General features: G+C 44.6%; 3 protein-coding genes across 6 annotated transcripts in view; 1 reads left to right on the top strand and 2 right to left on the bottom strand.

Moving 5' to 3' along the window:
- Window positions 1-12,223, bottom strand: part of BCO2 (beta-carotene oxygenase 2) — an 89,544-nt gene extending 77,321 nt beyond the window's left edge. The window contains exons 1-3 of one of the 4 annotated variants that reach the window (XM_050921816.1): window positions 11,998-12,223; window positions 10,357-10,461; window positions 6,668-6,812 (exon numbers count right to left, since the gene is read on the bottom strand). In XM_050921816.1, the coding sequence (XP_050777773.1) occupies window positions 6,668-6,812; window positions 10,357-10,461; window positions 11,998-12,208 (461 nt within the window). In that variant the 5' untranslated portion in view covers window positions 12,209-12,223. Of the gene's footprint in view, window positions 1-6,667; window positions 6,813-10,356; window positions 10,462-11,660; window positions 11,771-11,997 lie in introns of those variants that run through there. The other 3 variants (XM_050921810.1, XM_050921815.1, XM_050921813.1) reach the window with 3 other exon arrangements.
- TIMM8B (translocase of inner mitochondrial membrane 8 homolog B) lies at window positions 12,204-13,638 on the top strand. The gene is made up of 2 exons (XM_050921852.1): window positions 12,204-12,296; window positions 13,033-13,638. Exons 1-2 carry the CDS (start codon window positions 12,207-12,209, stop codon window positions 13,198-13,200), a joined length of 258 nt encoding a protein of 85 aa, XP_050777809.1. The 5' UTR covers window positions 12,204-12,206; the 3' UTR covers window positions 13,201-13,638.
- Window positions 13,639-14,214: 576 nt separating this feature from the next.
- On the bottom strand, window positions 14,215-25,830 carry NKAPD1 (NKAP domain containing 1). Its single transcript, XM_050921840.1, has 6 exons — window positions 25,533-25,830; window positions 24,608-24,684; window positions 22,296-22,396; window positions 20,237-20,395; window positions 19,102-19,155; window positions 14,215-18,183 (listed from the first exon to the last, which is right to left on the bottom strand). The coding sequence occupies exons 2-6, from the start codon at window positions 24,674-24,676 to the stop codon at window positions 17,670-17,672; spliced, it is 897 nt and encodes a 298-aa protein (XP_050777797.1). The 5' UTR covers window positions 24,677-24,684; window positions 25,533-25,830; the 3' UTR covers window positions 14,215-17,669.
- Window positions 25,831-26,239: the final 409 nt, after the last annotated feature.

Raw genomic sequence — 26,239 nt, 5'->3', positions numbered from 1 at the left:
ACTAACCCTTTTAACAGTATCAAGGAAACATGCAGCTAAGAGCTTTTGGTTAATGAGGAAATTTCACTCCCTGGGGCAGAGGATAGTGAGAGATGCTGTTCCATTAGAGAAACAAAGAAATCAGAGCTTGCTCTACAGTCAGGAGAATGCTAGATCCCAGTCTCGTCTCCCTACGTACAAAGGATGACAGGCATTGGGACACAAACAAGAAGCCTGGCTAATCTCAAAAACTCATATTAGGTCAAGAAGTTGGCAGACCCTAGAATTCTCCTGAGAGTGAAGAACCAGATGGACGGCATGACTCACACACAGAGGTCACTGGCACAACAAGCCTGCTGTTCTTAGCCATCTCCGTAACTGAAAGTTCAGCTCCCCTACAAACATCTAAACAGCATAAGCCCTTGCAGCCTTTGCTTTGGAAGTGGGGAGTTTCTTACGATCAGAGAAACATTTTCTAACTATGAACCCCCATGTGCAAGGGGAGGGTTTCATTTTATGGCCTTTCTCCTTGAGTTATAACAGAAAAGCCAAGAGAAACAGTGTTAATCCTGGACCAATAGATATGTAAAACTGAACAAGCTGGCTCTTGTTTTTTGCTTGGAAAAGCCCCTGTCTGCACAAAAAAGGGGTTTTTATTGTGGACATCCAGTTTAGAATTTACTAACCTTGCAGAGTCACCACAAGATAGTCATGGAAGAAATGTCAGTATTTGCACATATTTTTTACTCATGAGGAAACTCAGACAGTACAACTCAGGATCCTCCTAGAACCATGCCATGTCATATGTAATGTCCGCTAAACACTGTGAGAGTGAAAAGATCACACACACAGGATGCAGATCTCTCTGCCGGAAAAATCTTAACTCTGGCTTCATTTCAAGACTTCCCACGGCCCTGATAATTTTATTTAGTGAAAGAATTCCCAACAGTGGTAATGTTTCAGAAGAGCAGCAAATAGGAAGGACCCAGATTCCACAGCTGCAGGGGGAGCTTCTTCCATTTAGCATAGCACAGGGGTCTGGCACAGCTATGAAGGGGCAACACTGAGACCTCTCAGTACATTTCTCTTACATTTAGAGAGCATCTTTTATCCCAGAGAATCCCAAAGTGTTTTTTTTCCAATCGATATACAAGCGATACCTAACAATTCACCTTAATTCTGACCCTTGGGGAGTTGTATGCCACGTTGTTGTAACTGTATCAGTCCAATAAAAGTCAACCTGGGGAGTTGAGCAGTCTTCCACTTTCTAGACATCTGGCACACCATAAGAATGGTAACATTGTCATTTAGTCCTACTACACACCTGTGGACCTCCCCAACAGGAAGAAGTGAACAGAACAAATTCCAGTTTATGACGAAGACGACTAAACAACCACTGTCAATCGGTTGCAGTCAGTAAACAGATCTCACATGGGCCAAACAAAACACAAACCTACAAACTTCAGGATCTCAGCCTCATAAGTTCAAGATGAGTGATCAGTTAAGTCCTTCACTATCCACTGATGAGCTGCCAAGCCCGAACTACACCACAGAAACCTAGCAGACTGATACTGCAGTTTCAGTGTCATTGTCCCTTGCTTCTTTGCTCCTCACCCCTGATACTGGCTCTTCACCAAAGATTCCTGTCCCATCTCCAAGAAGCTGTGGTGACACTCCTAGTACAACTCAGATTCTTCCTCTGAAACCAAACCCAGAGGATTACTATGGGACACTATTCCTCTGCCTCCAAAACCCTTCACCTGGAGAGCTCCACAAGGCTCTATCTTCCTCCACTCCTTTATCAATAATATCTATAAGAAGCTGTTACACGCGTTGGTGAGACAACTTGGGCTGAAGTGTCAGCAGTACCGAAATAGCCATCTCTATATCTCCTTTATGTCAAATGCCAACAGTAATGGCTCCAAGCTTACTCAATACTTGGTTGAAACCAGTACCTAGATGAAGAATAGCTGGCTAAAGCTAAACCCAAGTGAGGCTGAGGCTGGTGGAAAGTATGCTGAAATACTTGCCTCTATTAGATTAATCTCCCACTATTGAGGGCAACTATCCTCAGATTGTTTTAGGATACTTTTGGGCTCCTCAATGCTTTTGGATGCCCAAATAACTGTGCCAGAAAATGTCCACTTCCATCCGTGAGACAAGGTGGATGAGGGAATATCTTTTATTGGACCAACTTGTGTTGGTGAGAGAGACAAGCTTTCAAGCTACCACAAAGCTCTTCTTCAGGTCTGGGAAAGGTACTAGAGCAGTGGTCACCAACACGGTGTCTGCCAGGGCATTTATGTGCATCCACCTAGTGACACAGTGTGAAAAGTACTGCCCAGCAGGGGAGACAAGCCGCGGCCCCGCACCTGCCAGGGACAGAGAACTCCGGGGTTGCAGGCTGTGGGTGCCAAAGGCTTCTCTCCGAACTGCCAAAAAAAAAAAAAAAAAGCAACTTGGACTGCCGCTGCCCAAACTGCCAAAGCGCAAAAAAAAAACCTGCTCAGACTCTGCCGCCCCGAGAATGATTGGAATGCCACCCCTTGGCATGTGCTGCCCCAGGCATGTGTTTGCTCCACTGGTGCCTGGAGCCAGCCCTGTACATTAGTATTCTTCCACTGCACTGATACTGCTGTTTTCTCGTGCTTTGTAATTTATTATTTTTTTAATATTTTGCCCCAAAATGAGTGGTTCAAATAAAAGACCATGTATGTATTATTTCAACACAGAGTGGGAAGAATCCTATTGTTTTATTGAAAATAAAGGGAAATGTGTTTGCTTATTGTGCAGTGGTACCGTTGGAGTGCCGAAAAAACGTCGAACGCCATTTCCAAACTGATCATGGCTCTTTTGACACAAGCCATCCATTTAAATCTGAGTTGAGAAAGAAGAAAATGAATCAACTCAAATCAAACGTATCTGCCCAGCAATCTGTTTTCACTAGACAAGTGGTAAAGTCTAAAAGTGCTACTATTGCTTCCTTTAAAATTGCTTATCTGCTCGCAAAGAAGAAAAATGGTGAATTGTTGAATGAAGCATTTTTGACTGGTGCTGATTGCCTATTTCAAGGATTTCCTAACAAATGTGACATTTTGTTGGCCATATGAAACTTCCAGTTATCAGACAACACAGTTACAAGGAAGATAAATGGAATTTCAAGCAACATGCAAACTCAGCTAAAGGATGACTTGGAAATATGTGACCGGTTTTCACTACAGTTCGATGAATTGACAGATATATCGGATACAGCACAGTTGGCAGTTATGGTGTGAATGGTATTTAGTGACTTCACCAAAAAAGAAGAGTTACTAAAAGTATTGCCTATGAAAGGTCGAACAAAATGAGGACATCTATAATTTATTCAAATAATGCACAACATCAATTAGTATGCCACTTACACAAGCTGTCTGTGATCACCACAAATGGAGCACCGCCAATGGATTCATTGCACTCTGCAAGAAGAATGAATGCTTTCCGAACTTCATGTCTTATCACTGCATTATCCACCAAGAAGCTTTGTGCATCAAAGTTCTTTCTTTTCAACACATAATGAATGTCGTTAATAAATAATTAACTCTATTCAAGCGAAACCTTTGCAACACCAACTTTTTAAGGCCCTGTTGGAAGATGTTGATGATGAACTATCTGATCTTTTCTTGCACACAGAAGTATGATGGCTGAGCAAAGGTAAAGTTCTTGCACATTTTTTAAACCTAACTGAAGAGATCAAAGAATTGCTGAAGTCCACAAATCAGAACTTCGAGCAACTAGAAGACTCCAGCCGGTTAATGGACTTGGATTTTCTTGCCAACATCACTGACAAATTGAACACTTTAAATCTTGAGCTCCAGGGAAAAGAAACACGTGGCTCAAATGATAGGTTCTGTAAAATCATTCAAAGCAAAACTGATCTTGTGGCTGTCACATATGAAGACGAAGTCTCTCATACATTTCCCAAGTATGAAGAAAATGGTATCTGACAGTGATTTTAACCCATCACCATTTGTTATCCACATTCAAACACTTGTGAAACAATTTGAAAAGAGAGTTCAACAGTTCACCATCACTGAGCCTGTAGTTTTTCTAATGAATCCTTTTACTTGCCAAATAGAGGTAACAGAAATGGCTACATCAATTGCGAGTCTCATTCAAGTAAGAACAAAAGACGTGGAACTGGAGATTTTGGACCTTCAAAATGATATTGTTTTAAAATCCTGTGCAACAGATGAAAACTTTTGGAATGTGGTTGACCAAAAAAAGTTTCCTGCCTTAAAAAAAATATGTAGCATACAAAATAAAATCTTATTTCAGTTCCACTTATCTATGCGAAGTTCTGTTTTCAACAATGACCATCATAAAATTAAAATACTGATCTCGGCTTACAGATGCCCATCTTGATGATTGCTTATGAACAGGACTATCATCCTACTCTCCCAACTATGAAAAATTAGCTGAAGAAATGCAGTGCCAAAAATCACACTGACTTTATTAGAAAAACCACGTGAATTAATGATACCTATTTTCCATTAAGTGCTGAAGAGTGTGTATGATTAACTTGTGTTTAAGTTTTTTTCATATTTGTTTGTTTATTGAAATCCAGATACAAGTAACAATACAAAAAGATTTTTTAATTAACCATAACTGGCTATGTATGTTAAAGTAAGAATAATAAATATATTTGGACCAGCAGTTCAATAATGTTTTATATATAGGACTGAAATATTACTAGCCTTACCTTCTGCTACAGCTAGTCTACATTTTTCCAAAAAACTGTCCAATCAAAAAATAATTTTACTTTTTTTAAATAAGATGAAAACTGGTTATGATATTTATTTTGTAAAAATGCCTTAATTTTTCTTGCGAGTAGAAAAAAGAGCAAATTCACATGTTAAGGTGAAGGAGTAATTGCCAAATAATTTATTTAATACCTTTAACATGAAAAATTACCTTTTTTATCTTATGGATTCATATATTATATAATATTAAGTATGATGTTTTTCATATTATTTAATGTACAAATACAAAATAAGCCTTGAAAAATTGTTGGCGCCCACCACACACTTCTGAAAACATGAATGTGCTATTGGCCACAAAAAGGTTGGGGACCACTGTACTACAGTATCACAGCTAACTGTGTAGCTCGAAAGCTTGTCTCTCGCACCAACACAAGTTGATCCAATAGAAGATATTCCCTCAAGCACCTTCCTTCTCTAATACCCTGAGACCCACACAGCTACAACAACATGGCATACAACAATTCCATCTGTGGCTGATTAGAAGACTGTGCCAGTTTGGAGAGGCTTGTGAGTGCAGAAAACAGAATTTTCACAGGACCTTGACCTAGAATTTCTTACATCAGATAGAAACCACAAGCCTCAGCACAATCAGAACTAAATGCCAAAAAAGGTTTATTTGACTAGCTTCCTTTCAGTGAGTCATGCACTTGCACATACAAAGACAAATCTGATAAAGTGTAAAACCATTTGTCCTACAGGCTGAAAAGTAAGAGTGATGCTATTTCCATTTTAAAGTACTTGGAAAATGTTCACTTACTAGAACAATGGGGGCTACATAGATTAAGGCCATGGCTACACTGGCGCTTTACAGCGCTGCAACTTTCACGCTCAGGGGTGTGAAAAAAATACCCCCCTGAGCGCTGCAAGATACAGTGCTGTAAAGCCTCAGTGTAAACAGTGCCGCAGCGCTGGGAGCGCGGCTCCCAGCGCTGCAAGCTACACCCATAGAGGACGTGGAGTACGTGCAGCGCTGGGAGAGCTCTCTCCCAGCGCTGGCGCTGTGACCACACTTGAAACTTCAAAGCGCTGCCGCAAGTGTAGCCATACCCTTAGAAAGATAACGGTTAAACACACTCTCATGGATGCAACATCCTCAGGTCGAAAACTTACAACAATTTAACAGCTATATAACCACAGGAAGCGAAAAATAATGTATCCAACTGAAAAAGGAATTTAGGGAGCTAAAGTGGAGTTACCCAAAAAGATATCTGGCCAGAATTCAAGACTAACATCCTGACTCTCTCAAAAATGCCAGGGAATTAAGAAGCATGTGTAGTCAAGACTGATTTTTGTCTCACCCAAAAGATGGCACCTTCAGTAATACAGTGCCCCTAATGCTAAGCTGATGCCCAGACTCTGTACTGGCTCTGAGGAAAAAGAGCCATCAATAAAACCTTGAGTTTCCCTTGGAGGTCTTATTTAAGCACAGATCTGTCCTGGTGCTGCTTTAGGGGTATACTCTGAAACATTCAGATCCGAAGGCCATATATAACCTACTAGCCAAAGACAGCCAATAGTCCCTCTTAGGTAGATTCCCTACTGTCTGCAAAGTATGAGATATGGATAAGGGAATAAATACACAGGAGACAAGGTGAAGGAAGGCTCCCCTAATAGAAGTATCTACCCTGCCTTCTAACTGAAGAGACAAAATGACAAAGACCGTACCTGGTGTTAGTCTGGTCAAGGCTATAACAGACCAAGATGCCAGTCACAATAACACAAGGTATAAGAGTTTTGCTCTTGCGTTTTACTAGGTGTTCTAATGTGAACTTCCTGATGCGCATAGATTTACTGCTCAGCTTCTTTTGCATCCAGGACTATAAGCCCAAAAAGTAGCTCTGGCTGGTCCTGGTGAAATATCTACCAGACTTTTTCACACCTACGCTTACCAGTGCCCATGGAGTGTGAGGGCTGCAGCCAGTGAATAGTCCATGGCAGGTCCCGGGTACAGATAGGCTGCAGGGAGGAGACCCAGCAAGAGGACACTGACAGCTCGCTCACTCGTCCAGTGCAGAGATGCAGCCTTGGAACCGGCTGCAAAAAAAAAGCATTTTCAACACAGAGGTTTTTCTCACAATAACCCAATCTGAACAATGGTTAACTTATTCTGACCAGTTTTGTGCAGCTAGGTGCTTTCTTAGCCCTAGATACACAACCCTTAGCGGGGCAAAACCAGGTTGCCTTTGACTTATTGCTACAAACCATATTCGTAAGAACATAAGAATGGCCATACTGGGTCAGAACAATGGTCTATTTAGCGCAATACCTTGTCTTCTGACAACGGCCAGTGCCAAACGCTTCTGAGGGAATGAACAGAACAGGGCAATTATCAAGTGATCCATCCCGTCGTCCAGACCCAGCTTCTTACAGAGATTTAGGGGGACACAGAGCATGGGGTTGCATCCCTGGCCATCTTGGCTACTAGCCATTAATGGACTTATCCTCCATAAACTTATCTAATTCTTTTTTGAACCCTGTTATACTTTTGCTCCTCACAACTTCCCCTGGCAATGAGTTTCAAAAGTTAGCTGTGCATCAAGTGGAAAAATACTTCCTCTTGTTTCATGATACCTGTTTCCTACTAATTTCACTGGGTTACCCCAGGTTCTTGTGTTAAATATTCCTATTTTAAATACTGCCTTGAACACTTGTTTTAAATATCTCTTCTCTGAATGCTCCCTCTGCTGTTCAAAAAATATAGTTCCTTTAATTATGACACAGTCAACAATAGACTGAAAAAACTGATAGATGAGGCCAAAGGAAATGCCACCTTTATTACTTTCATGGCTTGCTGTTCATTAACAGGCCCTTTCACAAACACCACAGAACAGGCATTTTTTAAAACAATAGTAAAGGTTGTTGCCCTAGTGCTTAATTGTATCAGGAACTGCCAGCAGATGCAGTGCTTGCCAGTTCTGCCTCCTTGTGGCCGTCACTGAGGGCCCTACTCAGTACATGACAGTTTGAAAGGAGTGGCTGAAGAACAATGAAGCAGCGTAACAGGATAGAGAGGAAAGAACCCTGGGCACCAAGATGCATTGGTTCTATTTCCAGTTCTCCCATCAACTCTGTGTGACCCAAGGCAAGCCACCTCCCTTCTCTGTGCCTTAGTTTTTCACCTGTGATATGGGATAATGATATTGAAACCCGCCCCCCCATTTCTTTGTGAAATGTTTTAAGACCTTTGCCTGGAGTGTGCTGTATCCATTAAGTATCTGGTACCTCTGTGATAACTCTATGAAGAGGTGAGTGCATGAATTAGGATTGCTGTTATCTTAACAAGAGTAGGGGTTGGAGCCTCTGGGACTTCCCGAGGAATTCAGTGCCCAGAAGTGGCCTGAGAGGCCCCATGCTCTCAATCCTCTTCCATAGACAACTACCAATACACAGTTCTGTTTGCACAAAGTGATTCAGACAAGCACAGAAGTGGTAGTTTGGGTTCCTTGTAACCTTGCCTACTTTTCCTATACATTTTGGACATCAGTAGAAGAAATACGGTTCAAAGAGATGTTGACATATACTGAGGGAAGCAGGATACCTTACAATACACTGGCACTTAATAGCAGAGTGCTAGCAGCGTAAAGTTACAGAGAACTGATTTTAAACACACATGAAATCACTTGTCTAAATGCTTACTGCTGTTTGATCAACATGAAATCATGAGCTGGAAAAGAGAGAGAATGTGAACTGTACCAAAAAGAAGACATGGAATTTCTCCTGCTCTGTGCAGGGTGACTGATATTAGACAAGAACTGCTGTGACAATGGAACAAAAAGATCACCAGTAAAACAACTGTAGTGGACTAATGTGCTACTACCATGAACTTCAAGAAACACTTTCCAACATGCAACAAGTTTCTTCTTGACATAAATGTAGCAAACTTTTTTCTTTTTGAGTTGAACTTGTTTACATATTGAGACTGTCCAAGGCCGTGTTGTTTCAAGTAAAATGGTCTGTGGAAACAACTGTTAACATAGTGTGAGTAGTTACCATAGTACGAGAAAGTAGAAAACTTGGAGGGGACAAGGTGTGGGGGCAGCTTGGCTGTCACGTTTTTATCAGTTTGTTTAGTTGGTGTCTACATTCTTTCTATTTTCTGCCATGGGTTAGGGCAGAGGTCCCCAAACTATGGAGTGGATCCTCCAGGGGCTACGGAGGAAGGTTTGGGGGTGCACGACAGGGCCCAGGCCAACCCCCACAGGAGGTGGGGAAAGCCACCCAGACCCGATACAACCCCAGCTGCAGCTCCACTCCACCCCTACCCCAGCACCAGCACCAGCTGCAGCTCCACTCTGCCCTTTTTCACTATCTGCCACCAGGTCAGCTCCAACCCCACCCCCAGCCCAGATCCAGGCACAGCCACAGCCCCGCTTCAGCCCCAGCCCATCTCTGCCTTCATACCCTCTCCACCCCCAGGCCAGACTGACCTCTCGCCCCAGTTTCTCCCTCATCCCCAGTTCTATCCCCAGTTCCACCTTCAGCCCAAGCTCCTCTGCTGAGCCAACTGTGCAGTAACGGAAGGGGGGACACAGGCAGATTCCATTATTGGTGGTGGTGGTGACAGGAAAAGTTTGGGTTTAAAGGATATAAAATCCTAATTAATCCCTGGTCATAGCATTTCTCAGGTTTAATGGCATACATTATGACAGTCCTAGATTTCGGTCTTTGCCTGTTTATCTTACACCACTTTCCACTGATTCCTGCTATGTGGAGAAAGGAAATTTTGTCCAGCAATGAACCTTGCCTCCAGTTCATTCTTTCTAGCCTGACCTCAGATGGACCAGAAGCTCCTGTTCACTAGAAGAGCCACAATTTCTGCACCAAGCTTTCAACAATCACCATCGATCTATGACAGGGCCATAAAAAGCACCACCCATTCTTTAATCTATCTTCCCTTTTCCTATCTTGTGGATTTCTGTGGAAATTGACTTGATTAAACTAACATCTTTGTTAGTAAACTGAGAATGTCTGTTTGAAACTCAGTCAATTTCTACAATTTAAGAGAGATGCTAAGGAAAAAAACGCTGGATTTAGAATGACACTTTTCCTGCACACTGTAGTAAAATGACACTGCATGTGAGATTACTGCAAAGTTAGCTTTAGGTTGACAGAGAGAATCATGAAGTTTTCAGCAGAAACCATGAAATGCAAAGTGAAGTCTAATAACCCATAACAGCACTAGTTCCTGCCCATAAAGATGACTGCCAGAATTTTCAGGCAATACCAATTTCTATGCCCTTCAAAACAGGAGGGAAAAACCACACAGCAATTTGCAAATTTTTGTAGCATTGAATTATACTGTAGATGTTTACTTGTCCAACTCCTAATTTAAATTATGTCAATTGATTTTAAATCAAAAACTTGTTCAGATTTAGGTGCAGTGAGTAGATAAGGCAACTTCTTATCTGGGACTATACAAATCACTCCATGAGGCCAAGAAAACACTAATGACTAGGGTGATTGAGCTGGTTGAAAGGGTCAGGATCAAATATCAAATAAAAACAATAATATAGACAAAGAATAGCAGCTTCCCAAGTGGTTATTAACAGAACTTTTATCCCAACTTAGACTAACATACCATAGCTCCTGGGAGAGATGTGGATTTGATGTGCCAGAGTTGGCTGATCCAAGGTCGTTGTACAGGCAACCACAGGTCTGGTCAACAGACTTTTATTGAGAAGAACTGTCAACAAAACAAAGATCGATTAGTTGCCTTTTACACCCCCAAAAATTAAAAGTAAATCCCTGGAAGTTAAACTACAGCAACCAGCATCATAATCAATAAGCAATAAGAGTCCAGAGGGCTTCCTGAAAAGGAAAGCCAGTGGTTTCTTCAGAAAAGAGAATGCACAAAGAATAAGGAATACAAATTACACGCCACAAATAACATCTGGTGCGTGTGTGTGTGTATAAATGTGTTATTTGCAAAACTTCTAACAAGCCTGGTGTACACGTGTCAGAGTTTCCCTACTAAGGATTTAATATCCAAAGCCCCATGCTTCCAAAAGTGAGGCGAGCTGCACCCAAAACAGTGCTTCATGGAATCTGAGACAAGAACATTAACCACCAACTGTGGCATGACAAACTTTGCAGTATTGTTGTGAGCATTAGGGAAATCTTGCCTTCATTTCATGAGCTAAACAGGCTACACTAGAAGAGACCTGCTCAATAAGCTCTTCTGGGTCTGCCAGATCTTTGTGGCATTGACTCATTCAATGACTTGGCATAGCTGACACATATTCAAATGTTCTGCACATCTACAGTTAAGTAGTAATAACGCTATGCCTTTCACAAAGGGCCGTCAAATGAGCTTTATTTTACTACCTCTTTAAAGCTCACACAGGCAGCTGGAGTGCTGCACAATTACAACTGACAAAGCGTGAATTAACAGATAGTTTGGAGCAGTTGCTCTCAACCTTTCCAGACTACTGTATGCCTTTCTGGAGTCTGATTTGTCTTGCGTACCCTCAAGTTTCACCTCACTTAAAAAACTACATCGCTTCCAAAATCAGACACAAAAATACAAAAGTGTCACAGCACACTATGACAAATTGCTTATTGTTCTCATTTTTACCATATAATTATCAAATAAATTAACTGGAATATAAATATTGTAGTAACATTTCAATGCATGGTCTATAGAGCAGTGTAAACAAATCATTAGCTGTATGAAATGTTAGTTTGTACTGACTTCGCTAAAGCTTTTTAAGTAGCCCTGTTGTAAAACCAGGCAAATATCTAGAAGAGCTGCTATACCCCCTGGAAGACCTCTGCGTACCCCTGGCTGTGAACCACTGGTTTAGTGACTCTAAACTCTCTGGGGAAAGGAGCATTTCTGGCTCTGCGTTTGTACAGCACCCAGCACAAGAGGCTCCAACCCACCTTCGAGCCTTGGGGCACCAAGCCATATAAAGAGCAGCGGAGGAGATGGGAAAAAAGCAACAGCCACCCGCCACCCCCCCGGGCCAGCCTGCAATGGGGGAGGCCGCCCTGGGCAGCGCAAACCACGGGATTCAGTGGGCAGACAAGACCGGGGGGGCCAGACCCGCTCAGCACCGGGCAGGCGGGTATCCGCCCCTCGCCACAAACGGGGTCGTCACTATCGCTGCCCCGCCCCCACCGCGAGTCACCGCCAGAGCTGGGAACAGAGCCCGCGACCCTGGCCCGGGGCAGCGCCATGGAAGGGGAGGGCTGAGCCCCGCGCGCCCCCAACACTCACCCCGCCCCACGCCTCGGGACCGCCTCAGGCCCCCCCGGACCAGCAGCGTCGCCATCTTGGTGTCTGACCCTTCCCCGCCCCCACGGCCCCAAGGGCGCCAGGGCACCCGGAAGCGGAAACAGCCCCGGGCTTGAGCCGCGGGAGGCGGGTTGGGCCCGTCACTTCCGGTTCCGCCGGTGAAGGTCACAGCGGCCGGACTCGCCTTCCCCATGGCGGAGCCTGGCGGCCCGGACCCCGCGGTCTCCGAGCTGCAGCGGCTGGTGGCCGCTGAGCAGCAGCGGGCGCAGTTCACCGCCCAGGTACCTGTCCCGCGGCCCTAGGGGCCTCCCAGGCCCGCGACGGGCAGCCAGGCGCCCTGCGTCCCGCCACAGCCCCCAGCCAGCCCTGCACGGGGCCCTGCACGCTCTTCCTGGGGCTCCTCCCACATCGGCCCCAACGGCGTCCAGAGCCTCAGTCACTGGGACCCCTGGTGCCACCCGCGTCCCCCAACCCAAGGGCTCCTTCTCCTCCCCCTCGATACTTATAACCGGTGCTGCGTGGCAGCTCACAGCCCTGGCACCTCTGGGCTTGCTCCGTCAGTTAGGAATGTAAAAAAATTGCTCAAGCCGCAGCAACTCTTTCGTTACAAATGAAGCCCTGCTTGTAACCCTCCCAGAGAAAGCAAGGCAGCCCCCTGTACATGTCCCTTGACACTCGTTTTGCGAGATGAATGTGTGTGGGGTAATGTGAGACAGTGACTTGGTTCAGTCCCTAATAAGTAGATGCATACAGCACAGAAATCACACTGTCTTTGGCATTAATGGACCCCTTTGTGTGTGTCAGTAGAAGGGCCAAGTACTGAATCGGCCACAGTGACTGAACTTCTCAGTTCCGAGGGTGATGGGCCCTTCAAGGATAAAGCACAGGGGGAAAGGATGGTGTTCTGGCAGGACTCCTAGAAAAGTGATTGTTGTGCTCCTCTCATATTTTAGCTTTCCCATCTGTAAAATATTTGATTAAATAGTAGTAACTAACATGTTTTCTGTTCACATCAAGGTTCATAACTTCATGGACGTTTGCTGGGACAAATGTGTGGACAAACCTGGCTCAAAGTTGGACTCTAGAACAGAAAGCTGTCTAGCCAGTTGTGTGGAGAGATTCATTGATACCACGTTATCCATCACTAACCGCTTTGCTCAGATTGTACAGAAAGGAGGACACTGATTACTGCATTTCCCAACTCCAGACAACCCAATCCTTCCTATTCAGGTCGACAGACTTATCAGCTGTCAGTGGAGCATAGTCACATGTTCTAAGCTACATTTTATCTGACACTTTCACAAATGCAGAAGTGGTTGAACAATCATCTGCGGAAAGCACAGTTGTCCCTGTGAATTCTTTAGCTGCACTGAACTGTTCACAAATGCATCATCATACTGCAATTTAATTAACGATCAGGAACACTCATCCAAACAAGTCTTGTGATGTGAAAGTGTATATTGCTGCTTTTCTAAGTCTTATCTAATTAGAGGAAAGTAGAGAAAAGATGTGCTCGTACCGACACAGGGGATGTGCATAGTATCTTAGCATCAAAATTAAACTTTAAAAATGTAATACAAATATAAATGTTTTCAATGAACTAATAAATTAATGAAAACACTTGTTCTGCTGGAGTGTTTGAAGTCTAAATGTAGAAGCTGCACAGTAGGATAATGAATGAAAACCAAAAAGTGAAACTGATTAAAAGCTTATTGCTAAGGCCTAGTCTATTGCACAGCAGTTCTGTGGCTGTGAAATTTACTGCACACTCCAAGCTTTTTTTTCTTTTAAATTGGTGATAGCCCCTCAGTTATAAAGATGATCTTCAAAATGTCAATGTAAATTGATATAGTACCTGAAATTTTGTCTGTATTAGAAAAGTTGTACTGGTTTAACTAAATGTAGTCAAACAGGTGGAAGGCCCTATTATAGAAGCATTTTCATTGGGTCAACCCTCACTTATATCAGCTTAGCTTAATTTGGCAGTACACTCATGCAAATGACAGAAGACCCCAGTTATCTGAGTATGTTAGAGTATGATACAGAAATCTGATGAGTGCTTGAGAGACCAAACTAGATTTCCCCTTATGTTTAAAGGTACAGGAATAGATGCAGTCTTATTAATGATCTACATAGTGATATTTTACACAAATTTAGCCTAACCTGGTGAGCAGTGATTGTAAATAAACTGACCACATATTTGAAAAGTCTGGTTTATTCTGTGAGCCATTAGAACTTATGTTATCTAATAACATGAACATCCACCACTGTCTCTTTCACACATAGACACACATTAAAAATTCTGTACTTAAGTTTCATAGAAAGGATATACAATCTACCCTGCCTTCTCTGGCAACCTCTTCGAATTCTCTGCAAAAATATATTCAGTGGTGGTAGTACAACATCATATGGTGCAGGAAACCTGGTCTTGGGTAGGAGATTATCCAAACAGTCCTGGAGACTAACAGATTTGGGGAAGGGGTAGAAAAAAAGAGGGCAATTTCTTAAGTGAATTTCTTATCTGTTCAACAAGCACTATTATGGAGCACCATTCCAGCAGCCTCAGGCAGAGATTTAGTACTGTAGACACTGCCGCGTTAAGGGGAAAGAAGGCAAAGTTAGGATCATCGTGGGTAAATAAATAGTGGCCAGGGCTGGGTAAAAGGTCCTGAAGCCCATTTTGGCCAGCCCGTTATCCTGAGTAAATTCCTTTAACTGGCAGGAGCCCAACTGGCATATGTTCTTAGAATGAAGAAGCATGAGGCAGCCAATGTTCAAATGCCTGGAGACATTAATCCACCAAAGCAAAAGTACTGACATACCAAGCACTCTTTTCAGTGGTTGCATTAGGAGCTGGACTGTATAGGATAGTAGGATCACTGTTTGAGCCCCAACATTCAGCCCTGCCCTAAAATCCACCCATAAAGTCCACATTGGGTCCAGTGCAATATATGAATCTATTCTGCAGTTACACATTTCCTAATTTAAAATCTGTAGAGGATTTCTTTATAAAAATAAAAATCTCCTGGATGAGTTTTGTGGTGCATGAAAAGCTGCTGCACTGTTACTGCATGAACGTTTCTGCAGATTGCAGTAGAGAAGTGGCTCTCACACTGAACTAGAAAAGAACCATTGGCAGCTCCCCTTCCTGCCCATGGGAATCCCTGCACCAGGAGACAGGACCTTAGAGAAATAAGACATTGCTTAACCCCATCAGAGAAGGAGCTACCCATATATTCATGCCCTGGAAAGGAAGTCACAAATATTGGCCTTCTAGAAGAAGGAGTGGATGACAGAGTGTAGACCAAGCACTGTGGCAGTGGGGAAGGGGGACACAGAATGAAAGATACAATGATGTTTCTCCATTTTACCAATGTCAGCCCATATGCACAGGGAGACCTAAAAAAGCTTCACCTACAGGTGAAGAAAGGGAGATGACAAATTTAAACAAAGACCAAGAATCTGGGCTATGGTGTATTTATCCAGGTTCCCTCCTCTTCCTCCCAAGTATCTACTAGTTGTCTGATTGAGCAGATTATAGACAGTAAGGCAGGGAAGATTTGTTTGCCAGGCTGACACGTAAGACATTCTCACTAGAAGATAAACTACCCCGATGTTGTGTTTCTGCTATCTAGTTTTGAACTCTCAACCTGTCTGAGCCCCAGGTATTCCCCATTCTATGCACTATTCCTCCAGCTGAGGACTAGTCCTTTGGGGCCCACCACCCTGATTCTAATTCCTCAGGGCCTGATTCTGCTCTCCCCGCAGGGTAAATCAGGAATAACTCCACAGAAGTCAACAGAGCTACAGTGATATAAGATTGGGGAGTTCAGAATTGGAATCTCAGGCAATTTACATCTGCCAGGGGCTGTACAAACATTAATTCCACTCACAGAGACGCAAGAGGTAGGTAGGTATGAACAAGGCACTTTGTCTGCAGCCCCAGGAGCTGCGAGAGCTGTCTCAACAAGAAGTTCTGAGGAAGAAACCTATAAAACCCCTATGTGTACAACCTGCCTTCAAGGAACTGCAGAAGCACAACTGGGAACATTATTAGTTCATAGATTAGCAGAATGAGGATGGGTAAGAGTTTTTAATACAAAAGCATGCCCCAACCTCAATATGTCAGAGCAGTAATCTACACTGCTCAGACCAGATAAGCATTAGCACTGTCCAGTCTCAGTGGTAAAAGCTTTCAACTGGAACTTCACTCAAGCAAAGCTAAGTCAAAGGAGGATCCCAAGACATGCACAGATCTGAACTCTCATAAGAATGATGTTTCCGCTTGATCTGGGCACAGATTTATAATCTCACTGTATTTCCATGGCTTACATATATGCAAGCACACACAGAGAATAGGCTTTGTGAAAGGTTTGAGACCACAGTTTAGATATCTGGGAGCCCAGACACCTCGATTCTGATCTAGAAAGATTCAAGACCTCCACATTCCGTGAGCGTAGACACCACCGACTGTCGCATATGGAAATTCAGAGGAACATGGAGTATGAGACTGTATGTGCTAAGAGTCTCCTTTGCCATCTTCTACAGGAGGGTATTAAGCAGGGATGCAATCTCCTATACACAGACTGGCTCCATAAAACATATTCACAGGTCTATGGAACCTGATCAGTGGTGAACATATTGTACAAAGAGAGGAGCAGCCCTGACCAGACTTTTAGAACCCCTGAACACATTCATGCTCTGTCCCTGGGTCTTGCGCTAAAGTGGTGGTAAGGAGATCAGATTTCAAAAGGAAAATACAAACGGAGTCTTCATGTTTATTGCAGGGAGAAAGGGTTCATTCCCGCCCTGTATCTCAATCTTTGTGTCAAACACACTGGGCCAGCCAGAGACAGAACAGGAAATCTATCAGAGGCCCATCCATCAGCACAAGTGGATCGAGAGGGACATGTTGCTGATAAGGAGGGCAAGTCAATCACACAAAGGGCAGAGGTAGGGGATCTGAGGTAAGTTTGAAACAAACCACTGCAGTGGGGTCACCACACCCGCAGCTAGAATTGTGACACCCCACTTGCCCTTCCTTGTTCCAGACCATTGCCTCCTCCTTACTTTGACTGTCCACCTGGGACCACATCCTTTTATTTTCATCATGGGGATAATGCTGCAGTGAAGGGCCCTGCTGTTAAATCCAATGGCACATCCTTTGTAATCAGGTTGGCAGAAGTGCTGTTAGTCTGTGGCCTCTGCTCTTTATTGCAATTGTGTCTTGGTCATTACGTGGTTATGCATGAAAAGAGGAACAATTTTAAAAAACCCAGAGACAACGCCGATGCAACTGTTTCCCTTCTTAAGATGGCCCACAGGAACTGTCAATTAAAACTGAATATGGCCAGGAAATTAGACCAATTATAGAACCAAGAGTCTGGGGTGGGTAGGAGACGTGACTGGGGGAGAGGCTTCTTCTCCACAGGCCTTTCAGCTCTCCTGGTTGTAAACCAGCAAAAACCAAAGATGTGCCCTCTGCGAGCCAGCAAAGTGCAGAGCCCATACGTGGGCTGGCAGGGTATAAAGTTCTGTGCTCCAGAAATCAGTCAAGCACCATGTTTGTACCACTGGGCAGCGTCGGGAGAAAACGTCCGCCTCCATTCGCTGACGTGCAATTTCACCCATGGCCCCAGACTCACAGCCTCTTGTTAGTCCTCATCTGAGCTGTCCTCCGACTTCTCATCAGCTGCCACTTTCCAGTTCTTCCTCTTGCTTTGCTTCTCCTGAATCTCACTGTGCCTCTCTAATGCAGACACAGAGCATTTCCTCCTTTTTGTCTTAGACCACTTTTCCTTTTTCTCCTCAGGTTCGCTGTCCTCAGAGCTGCTCACACTGGAAGAGTCACTTTCCCACCCAGAGGAAGAGGCAGGTTCCTTTGCAAGCCTTTTCCTGGTCTTCTTCTTGTGCTTGTGTTTGTGTTTCCCTCTCCTGGTGCCCGAAGTCCCCTCCTCTGAACACTCGCTTTCCTGGGAAGAATCTGATGATGCCTTCGCCTTCTCCTTTTTCCTCTTCTTTCGCTTTTTGTGTGACCTCTTTTTCCGCTTCTTCTTCTGTGATTTCTTTGGCCTCTTCCGTTTGAGTGACTCAGGCACAGATTGTTTTCCTGGGTGAGACTTCCTCTTTCCATTGACAGCATTTTGTTCATCTTTCTCTTGCTGGTCACTGTAACAGGAACACAGAATAGAGCCTGGGCAGATTCTAAATTAGCATTCCCTATTTCAAAGCATCAATCAAGCCCATCTACCCTGAGCTCCTTTCAGGACAGACATATGGATGCTATGCAAGGTAAGCTGGATGCATTTTTAACTTCACCACTTAACAGTTTGGGTCCATATCTTATAATTGAGATGAGGGGCCATTTCAAAGGCATTTTAACCACCCTAGAGTACGGAAAACATAACATAATACTGTAAAACTTACTAAGAACTCCTTATCTGTGACTGTCAGGAATCAGGTAAGTGCTAGATCTGGCAATTCTACTATGTACAGTTTTTTAAATAAATAAATCTGTGTCCCAATCATTTTTTTTTAATTTGTTTGCATTTTCACTCTTAATTGCTCTCATGCTGCTGGAGCTCTCATTCTGACTTGCATTTCTAGGTGCACACATGCCTGCAGCTAGTCATGAAAGCTGGATCACTTCAGGAAATAGCCCAACTCCAAGAAGCCAAACACTTACTTGCGTAACATTTCAGTCACTCTTAATATAGAGTTAAAGCTGGATGTCCTGTTACTAGAAGAGATACAAACACCTCTCAGGGCTCAGAACAGGGAGGGCTCTTCACTGCAGGAATGATGCCACATATGGGCAAAGTAAGGACAGCATTCAAGCCTTAACTGAATGTTTATGCCTTATGAACTGAAGCCGGCCCTCTCACATTATTGTCAGAATTGTTTTGAGTAAGAGAACACATTAATGGACTGGAATTTCAGGCCACATGTCTGCTAGGTAAACAATTCAATTCGGCCTTGAAAGGACAATTTACAGTCTATATTGGAGAGGTACAAGCTCTATATTTCATTGTGTAACTTGACAGAAATTAAGATGTTGGACTTTTCAGTAAGCCTGTTTGTCCTTACCTGTCAGTATCAAATTCCTCTGGATATAACTCTTTATAGCCACTGTGACCCCATCTGCAAGAGAACAGCAGGAAACATGTTAAAATTACACAAGATGTTGAGAACCAAAATGAGGGTGAAATGAAAGAGAGCGCTTTAGGGAAAATACAAAACATGAGTCGGGAGCAATAACAGCTAGTATCTTCCTTACTTGTTTAAGGTCCTAACATTTTGCTTTGCTAGGTTCTGTTCAGACCATTCTGGGCAGACTAATGGCCACTTTGCTTTTTTCTGGTAAGGAACTTGTACCTCCTTGTGCAGCAGAAGCCCAATGATTTGGGAGTTCACACTTCTCATAAACACCCAGGAAACATGGGGTGAAATCTTAGCCCCACTGAAGTCAATGGAAGTTTTGCCATTGACTTCACCCATGGGGTGTAATTTGCTTTGCTCACCCTGTGTATTTCCCCATAGTAAGAGGGTTTCATTTGTATTCAACTGTGTGATCACAAAACTCCAAGTATATGGTCCTTTATCACTGTGGTAAAATCTACATATATCTAAAACCTATCCAAATACAGAATTACAGCTGTACAAGAATTTCAGGCAGCAAGAATGCCAACAGCCAGATTAGGACTGGGTGCTAATAAAAATAAAAAGAAGACACCTGGAAGAATGAAAACAATTAGCTAAAATGACAGTAAAGGAGGAGTTCAGGGAGGCACAATGCAGCTCTTGTTTCTTAGAAATACCCCTAAAAGCACTGACTAGTATTTCCCTGTCAAGCTGGGAGATTAGCTATTTGGATATCATAAGTAGGTTTGGTTAAATTCTACAGAGGGCAGTACTAAACAAGTCTTGGGTTTAGGGCTGTATTTATTTCATGCCAGAGAGGAAGAATGCTCTTGTGACTAAGGCACAGGACTGAAAAGCAGGAGATCTGGGCTCAGTTCCTGGCTATGTGTGACACTGGGCATGTTACTTAAGTCTCCCTGTACCTCACTTTACCACCTGTAAAATGGGGATGATACTACTTCCTTATTGCATAGGAATGTTGTGAGGATAAATTCACTAACTTTTGTGAAATGTGGGGGCCATAAAGTACCAGATCCTTTTTCTGTAGGAACCATGCTAGGATAGTAATTCACCCACAAACCTATCTGGCATGTTGGCTTCACATTCATGGAGCTTCTTATTCCAGGTCCGGGCCCGGAGAAGATCATCTTCAGTCACGTCAGGAACATGCACAAAGTTCTTTGCCTTCCAATCAGCCCTTTGGCTCTCCTCATCGAAACCGTCACTGCGCATACGACTACTGCAGAGAGAAAATGAGTGTTCTCCAGTGGTCAACTCAGAGGAACAAATGACTTTTTGGGCAATCAATCAATCTAGGGCACAGAGGGCACTTGGGACAAAGCACACATCTGACAGTCTCTGGATGTCACTCCATGCAAAGAGATTCACTCCATCCCCACAGGATCGTCACTCAGAGCTTCCATGGGACCAACCCAATGATTAATAAATGACTTGCACAGACAGTTGCCTTTCATCAGTTTCTCAAATCACTTTGTAAACAGTAATTACTTATGCCTCACAGTACTCTGAAAAAGCAGGTATGCATCGCATCAAGCACCACTGAAATGCTACCACCTCCGCTTAACAGTGGACAGTGACACAACAATTTAAGGCAGGAAATAAAGATGACAGTATCCAGTACAAACTGGAGGGGGAACACAATTACTGGAGTTGGAATTTGGTGAGAGTACCAGGGTTAACAGCCCGAATCTAATAAAAAGTGCCATGGGGTCTTCAATTATTACAGCTGATCACAGCTTCACTTTTACATCGCATCTAAAAGACAGCCTCTCCCAGCACCAAGCTGGGCCACTGAGCTCAATACAGACTCAAATGCAAGAGTTAACAAAACCACTTCTCACATCACTTGCTCATTCCTTGAAGGTCTTCACGTAAAACCAACCTGATCCTGCTTAGCTTGTGAGATCTTTGTTTCAGAGTAGTAGCCGTGTTAGTCTGTATCCGCAAAAAGAATAGGAATATTTGTGGCACCTTAGAGACTAACAAATTTATTGTTAGTGTTAGATCTTTGTGAGTTTGTTATGGTGAGAGTACCCACAGGTACCTGGCTCTTACCTACATTAATACTGGACAGGAGCTGGGCGAAATTTATATGGTGCAAGACCTCGGGTCAGAATAATTTAATTTAGTGATAACCCACATCACACTATAAATACTAATGCACCAGCACTGAGTACATCTACCAAAGACACCGCAGAATTTTCAGATGTCACTATCACATTTCTTAACCAAACTATAATCTTGCTATTTCAGAGGTCCCAACATATCTGAAGTTATATATTTTTAAAGCTGCACACCTGGATCACCACACAAAGATGCAGTGTGAAACTTCAGCAGGAAGTGTGGTGTATACAGGTGTGATGGGGTGCCTGCCCCACGCTGGGCTCTAAGGAGTTAATAGAGCCCTAGGGAGGCTGCACAAGAGGCAGCCAATCAGAGAAGGGCTAAAGGGAGCAGCCAATTAGGGCCAAGCAGACCCATATAAAAAGTGAGCTGCTGGGCACAGAAGGGTAGTTCTCTGCTGGGAGTCATGGAGATTGTATCTCTGGAGGACTGAGAGAACTGCCAGCATCCTGGACAGAGCAGTGCTACAAGCAGGGACCCGGGGAGCAAGAGACAGATCCTGGCTGGCTGGCTGGCTGCTGGGGTTTGCAGGCTCAGGCAAGAGCAAAGATGATGATGAGGCCATGAGGAACTGGCCAGACAATCTGCTGCAGCAGCCACAAAGGGAAATGGCTGAACAGTGGACTGCAGATCCCCTGGAACAAGGTAGTACTGTGCGTGGCATAGCCAGAGGGCTGTGTCACTGAAAAGGATGCCACGGTCCTTAGAGGTGGGTCCTAGAGTAGGTGATGGTGGCAAGACACCACCCAAAGAAGGTGTGCTAATATGAAGAGCTAATCCCCAAGACAGCCAGCAGAAGGCACCACAGGGATGAGTGAACCCCATTTCAACAGGATTATATAGGGATGCTCCTGTGTGGTCACCAAAATAGTTAATAAAGTTTTGGTCCTTACACAAGGCTCTTGCTCTCTCTTTAAAGAACTTTGTAAACATTAAATAATACTACAATACAGAGTGGTACAGAGGATTATTTCCTCCAGATAACTAAGTCCCACCTGGAGATATTGGGTGACATTCTCCCTTGCTTCCATCGGTAAGTCTCTTGAGTCTGCTTCTCCAACTCCCTTATTTTCCACATTTCTGATTCTTCCTGAATCTGAAAAATATGAAGAAAATGATAAAATAAAATTAAGTAATCTAAAGAAGTGATGCTTTTCATCTACAAAACACTATAACCTCACTTCATCTGGGTCAATAATTGAAGTTTGGTGGATTTCAAACTAAATTGACCTGCTGCAATGACACAAATGAGCCTTTTTAGCTACATCAAGTTAACTAAAACGAGAAACGTCATAATGACAATTAGCTACAGCAGCAAATAACTTTGTTTTAGAGATGAGGAGCCTTATTCTGTAATCTGATCCATGCTGGTGGACCCTTCAGTTCATACAGAATCTCTCATTCATGGGAGCTCTGTACTCCTCCAGAGTTCTGCTCACACAGCTATTGCAGAGCTGAGTCCCAAGTGAGTATTCATGCTAAACGCTTGAAAATACAGCATACCCAGTGCTTTGACACAGATTTTGTTCACATAGCCTTGTCGTGCATGTGGCATCATCTTAAGCACATATGAGATAAATGCCTCTTGGAAAATGATCCTGATGAATTAAATGCCTTAGCAAAGAAGGGCCAATTTCTAAATCTCTCAGGAAATACCAGCCTTGTGCACTAAAGTGAAATTCAAATCCCAGTGGGGATCCATTTTACAGAGGCACAAAAACCTAACAAATGCTAAATTAAAATAATTATCTTTCTTATTTTAAAGAGACAACAAAACTCAAAGTAAATGTTGTCGGGGGAAAAGCTTTTGTAAGACATCAGAGCCACAGAAACACTTCCATTCATTTTAAATAAATGAAACTTGTAAATAAATATTACCCTGCCATGCCTACAAATCAAACAAGGCAGCACTTAGCATCTGAAAGTGAAACTGACTTTTCATTGCCCTAGCTGACAGGCAAAAAACGACGAGTTTAAACAGGGAAAAGCTAGATTAGTAAAAATACAAGTCATTGTTAGTAATGTAGGCAAGGAGCTGTGCTTGTGCACAAAATGTGATTTTTTTTTTTTTTTTTTCAACTAATGGGGCCCCTTTAAAAATTAATTCACCTGTGCATTCAGGATTAAATTCACTTCTGTGTGGAAAATTAGCAGACAGCCTTGGCGCCACCTAAGTCCAAAACAGAGCCCTCTGAAATGCTTACTTGTTTATATATTTTTCATTTTATTTCTGGCAATGTAGTGTTAATTCATTTTATCTACGCTCAGTAGGTGAGTTGGATCATGGTGGGTGGGTGGGCAGGCAGGCCCTGGAGGTGGGTTGGGTTTGGTCTGGTAGTGTCCTGCCCCTGGGGTAGGGGAAAAAGACCTTGGAGGGACAGGTGGGTTGCATAGAAAGCCCTCCCCACTCTCACCATGCATTAGTGGCTCCTGTCCTGCGGCGCTGAGCTCAGCTCCTGGCACTGAGACCTGGAGCATGGAGTTACAGCACTGGTCAGGTTTGGCCCAGCCAACCCGCCATCATGATGATGGAGGGGCAGCTGAGTCAAATCTGAGCTAGCTCGCTGTGACCCACGTGCCAGGTGGCAATGCATGGAGAGGCAAACTATGTCCAGCCCCGCAGAACAGGAGCCAACACTGCAGAGTGAGTTTTTCCATTTTATTTTGTGTTATTTCTCATTTGCAAAAAACATGGAGCTCTAGCCCCACATACGCTCCCAGACTAGAGGCCTTGTGCTGGTCTTCTGCCCAAGAGTTAACTTCACCCTAAGCTTTGTCTGCTAAATTTAAAATTAGTGTAAGTTTTTAAGATGAGTAAATAATATCTTTAAAATGTAGGAAGAAAAATGTTTGAAACAAATTTAATCATGGTGCAAGTAGCATGGACCTCTCCCTCATTGATGCGCTGCAGAAATTTCTACCTTCAAAAATATACTTATATGCGGAACTGATTTGCTGTGTGCAACAACGTAAGTTCAGCCACCATAATTTAGCAACAACAAAATGAAAATAGCATCGCTTGACACAATGGCAGCAAGAAAGACCTTTCCCTTGTAAATATCATAACTCTGGACATGCAACACTAAAGTAACAGGAGACAGATCTTGATATACATGAGGAAAGCCAGACTGTATCAGCAAGACAAGGGGATACAATAATATCTTGGATTGGACTAACTTCTGTTTGTGAAAGAGACAAGCTTTTGAGTTTACAGAGAGCCCGGACCAGAAGAAGAGCTATCAGAGATAGTATCACACTTCACCACAGGAGAGAGAGAGAAGCAAAGGAATAGAACATGGTCCCATACCTTGTTGTGTGCATCAGTGTGACGAATGACATTTCGTAAGAGGACTTTTCCTAAAGGGACCCGGGACATTCTTTAACCTTCACAGAAGTAACAAAAAATAAGGCTATTAGAAAATCACATAAGACTCGGTAATGCACAATATGCTCTTGTCAGGACAGGGAGATGAATGGCATAAAGGCAAGTCTTTTTCCATCTGTGTGACAGTAAATGTGCTATTGACACAGGCTGAGATATGTGTTCCCTAAAGAGCCACTGCATTACTCCCAAACTAAGCTTCCTATGAGACAGTGTGCATGAACAGGGGCAAGAAAGGATGATCCAGCAGTTGGTGCCCACATCCACAGTCTCTGATAAATCTCTGTATCTCATATCCCACATATCAATGAGAAGATAATTGATCATTATTCTGTCTCTCAGTCTAACACTTCCATGTTGATTGTTTAACATGCTGTGGCTCTGAGCCTGCTGCTCCCATTGACCCCAGCCTGAGTCAGAAGTAACTGCACTGAAATCAGGGAGCGATGCTGGTGTAAAAGTGACACGTTGAAGAGAGAGCCAGGCTCTACCTATACAGCCGTTCACCCCCAGCCGAAGCGCAGCTCCCTGTGTGGTATCACCCAGCTGACAGCAGATCAGGGCAGAAAATAAAGGGAGCACCCGGAGAGCGGGGAGATGTGCTTTCATCTCAGCCCGAAGCACCAGCCCGCGTGGGACCCAACAGCAGCAGCAGGCAGCCAGCCAGACACAGCGCCAGCGGGCAGGGAGCGCAGGGCAGCAGGTGGCTGCCACAGCACCGGCCACCCGGTAGGGCGAGGGCGAGGTATAGGCCCACAGCGATACAGTCAGGCCTGGGGAGACTCGTCCTGCCCCAGAACCCCCGACCCAGCGCTCCCCCCCCGCGCCACTAACCCGGAGCCCTTCTCACCCACGGAGCGAAGTGCTCGCTCCCTCCACCCGGAAGTGCGTGCCCCGGAAGTGCTTCCAACGGAAGCACTAGGCTGCCTGCGGGGGGAACGATCCGGGGGGAGAGAGACGCGGCTCTTGTCCGGCTCCGGCGCGGAGACCAAGTCATGAATCGGAACTCAGGGAGCGGGGGGGGGGCTGTTGCGACACTTCCGCTTCCGGGTGACTTCCGTGCCCGTTGCTATGGAAACGGCGTCGTGTACCCGGAGGGAAGATCTCTGTGGCGAGTGAAGGGGAGAGAGTGGGGGCGGCACAGGGGGCGCCGGGATGGGACCAAGGCGGCGGCGCGGGGGGCGCCGGGGTGGGGCCAAGGGGGCGGCGCGGGGGGCGCTGGGATGCGGGCCAACGGGACGGCACGGGAGGCGCCGGGGTGAGGCTAAGGGGGCGGCACGGGGGGCGCCGGGATGGGGCCAAGGGGGCGGCGCGGGGGCGCTGGGATGCGGGCCAAGGGGGCGACATGGGGGGGCGCTGGAATGAGGCCAAGGGGGCCGCACGGGGGGCGCCGGGATGGGACCAAGGGGGCGGCATGGGGGGCGCTGGGATGTGGGCTTAGGGGGCGACACGGGGGGTGCTGGGATGCTGGCCAACGGGACGGCAAGGGGGGCGCCGGGATGGGGCCAAGGGGGCGGCACGGGGGGCGCCGGGATGGGGCCAAGGGGGCGGCACGGG

The sequence above is a fragment of the Gopherus flavomarginatus genome, chromosome 13 (genome assembly GCF_025201925.1).
Source record: "Gopherus flavomarginatus isolate rGopFla2 chromosome 13, rGopFla2.mat.asm, whole genome shotgun sequence".
NCBI lineage: Eukaryota > Metazoa > Chordata > Testudines > Testudinidae > Gopherus > Gopherus flavomarginatus.
The sequence above is the reverse complement of the archived record's forward strand: the minus strand, read 5'-3'. Positions and strand labels throughout refer to the sequence as shown.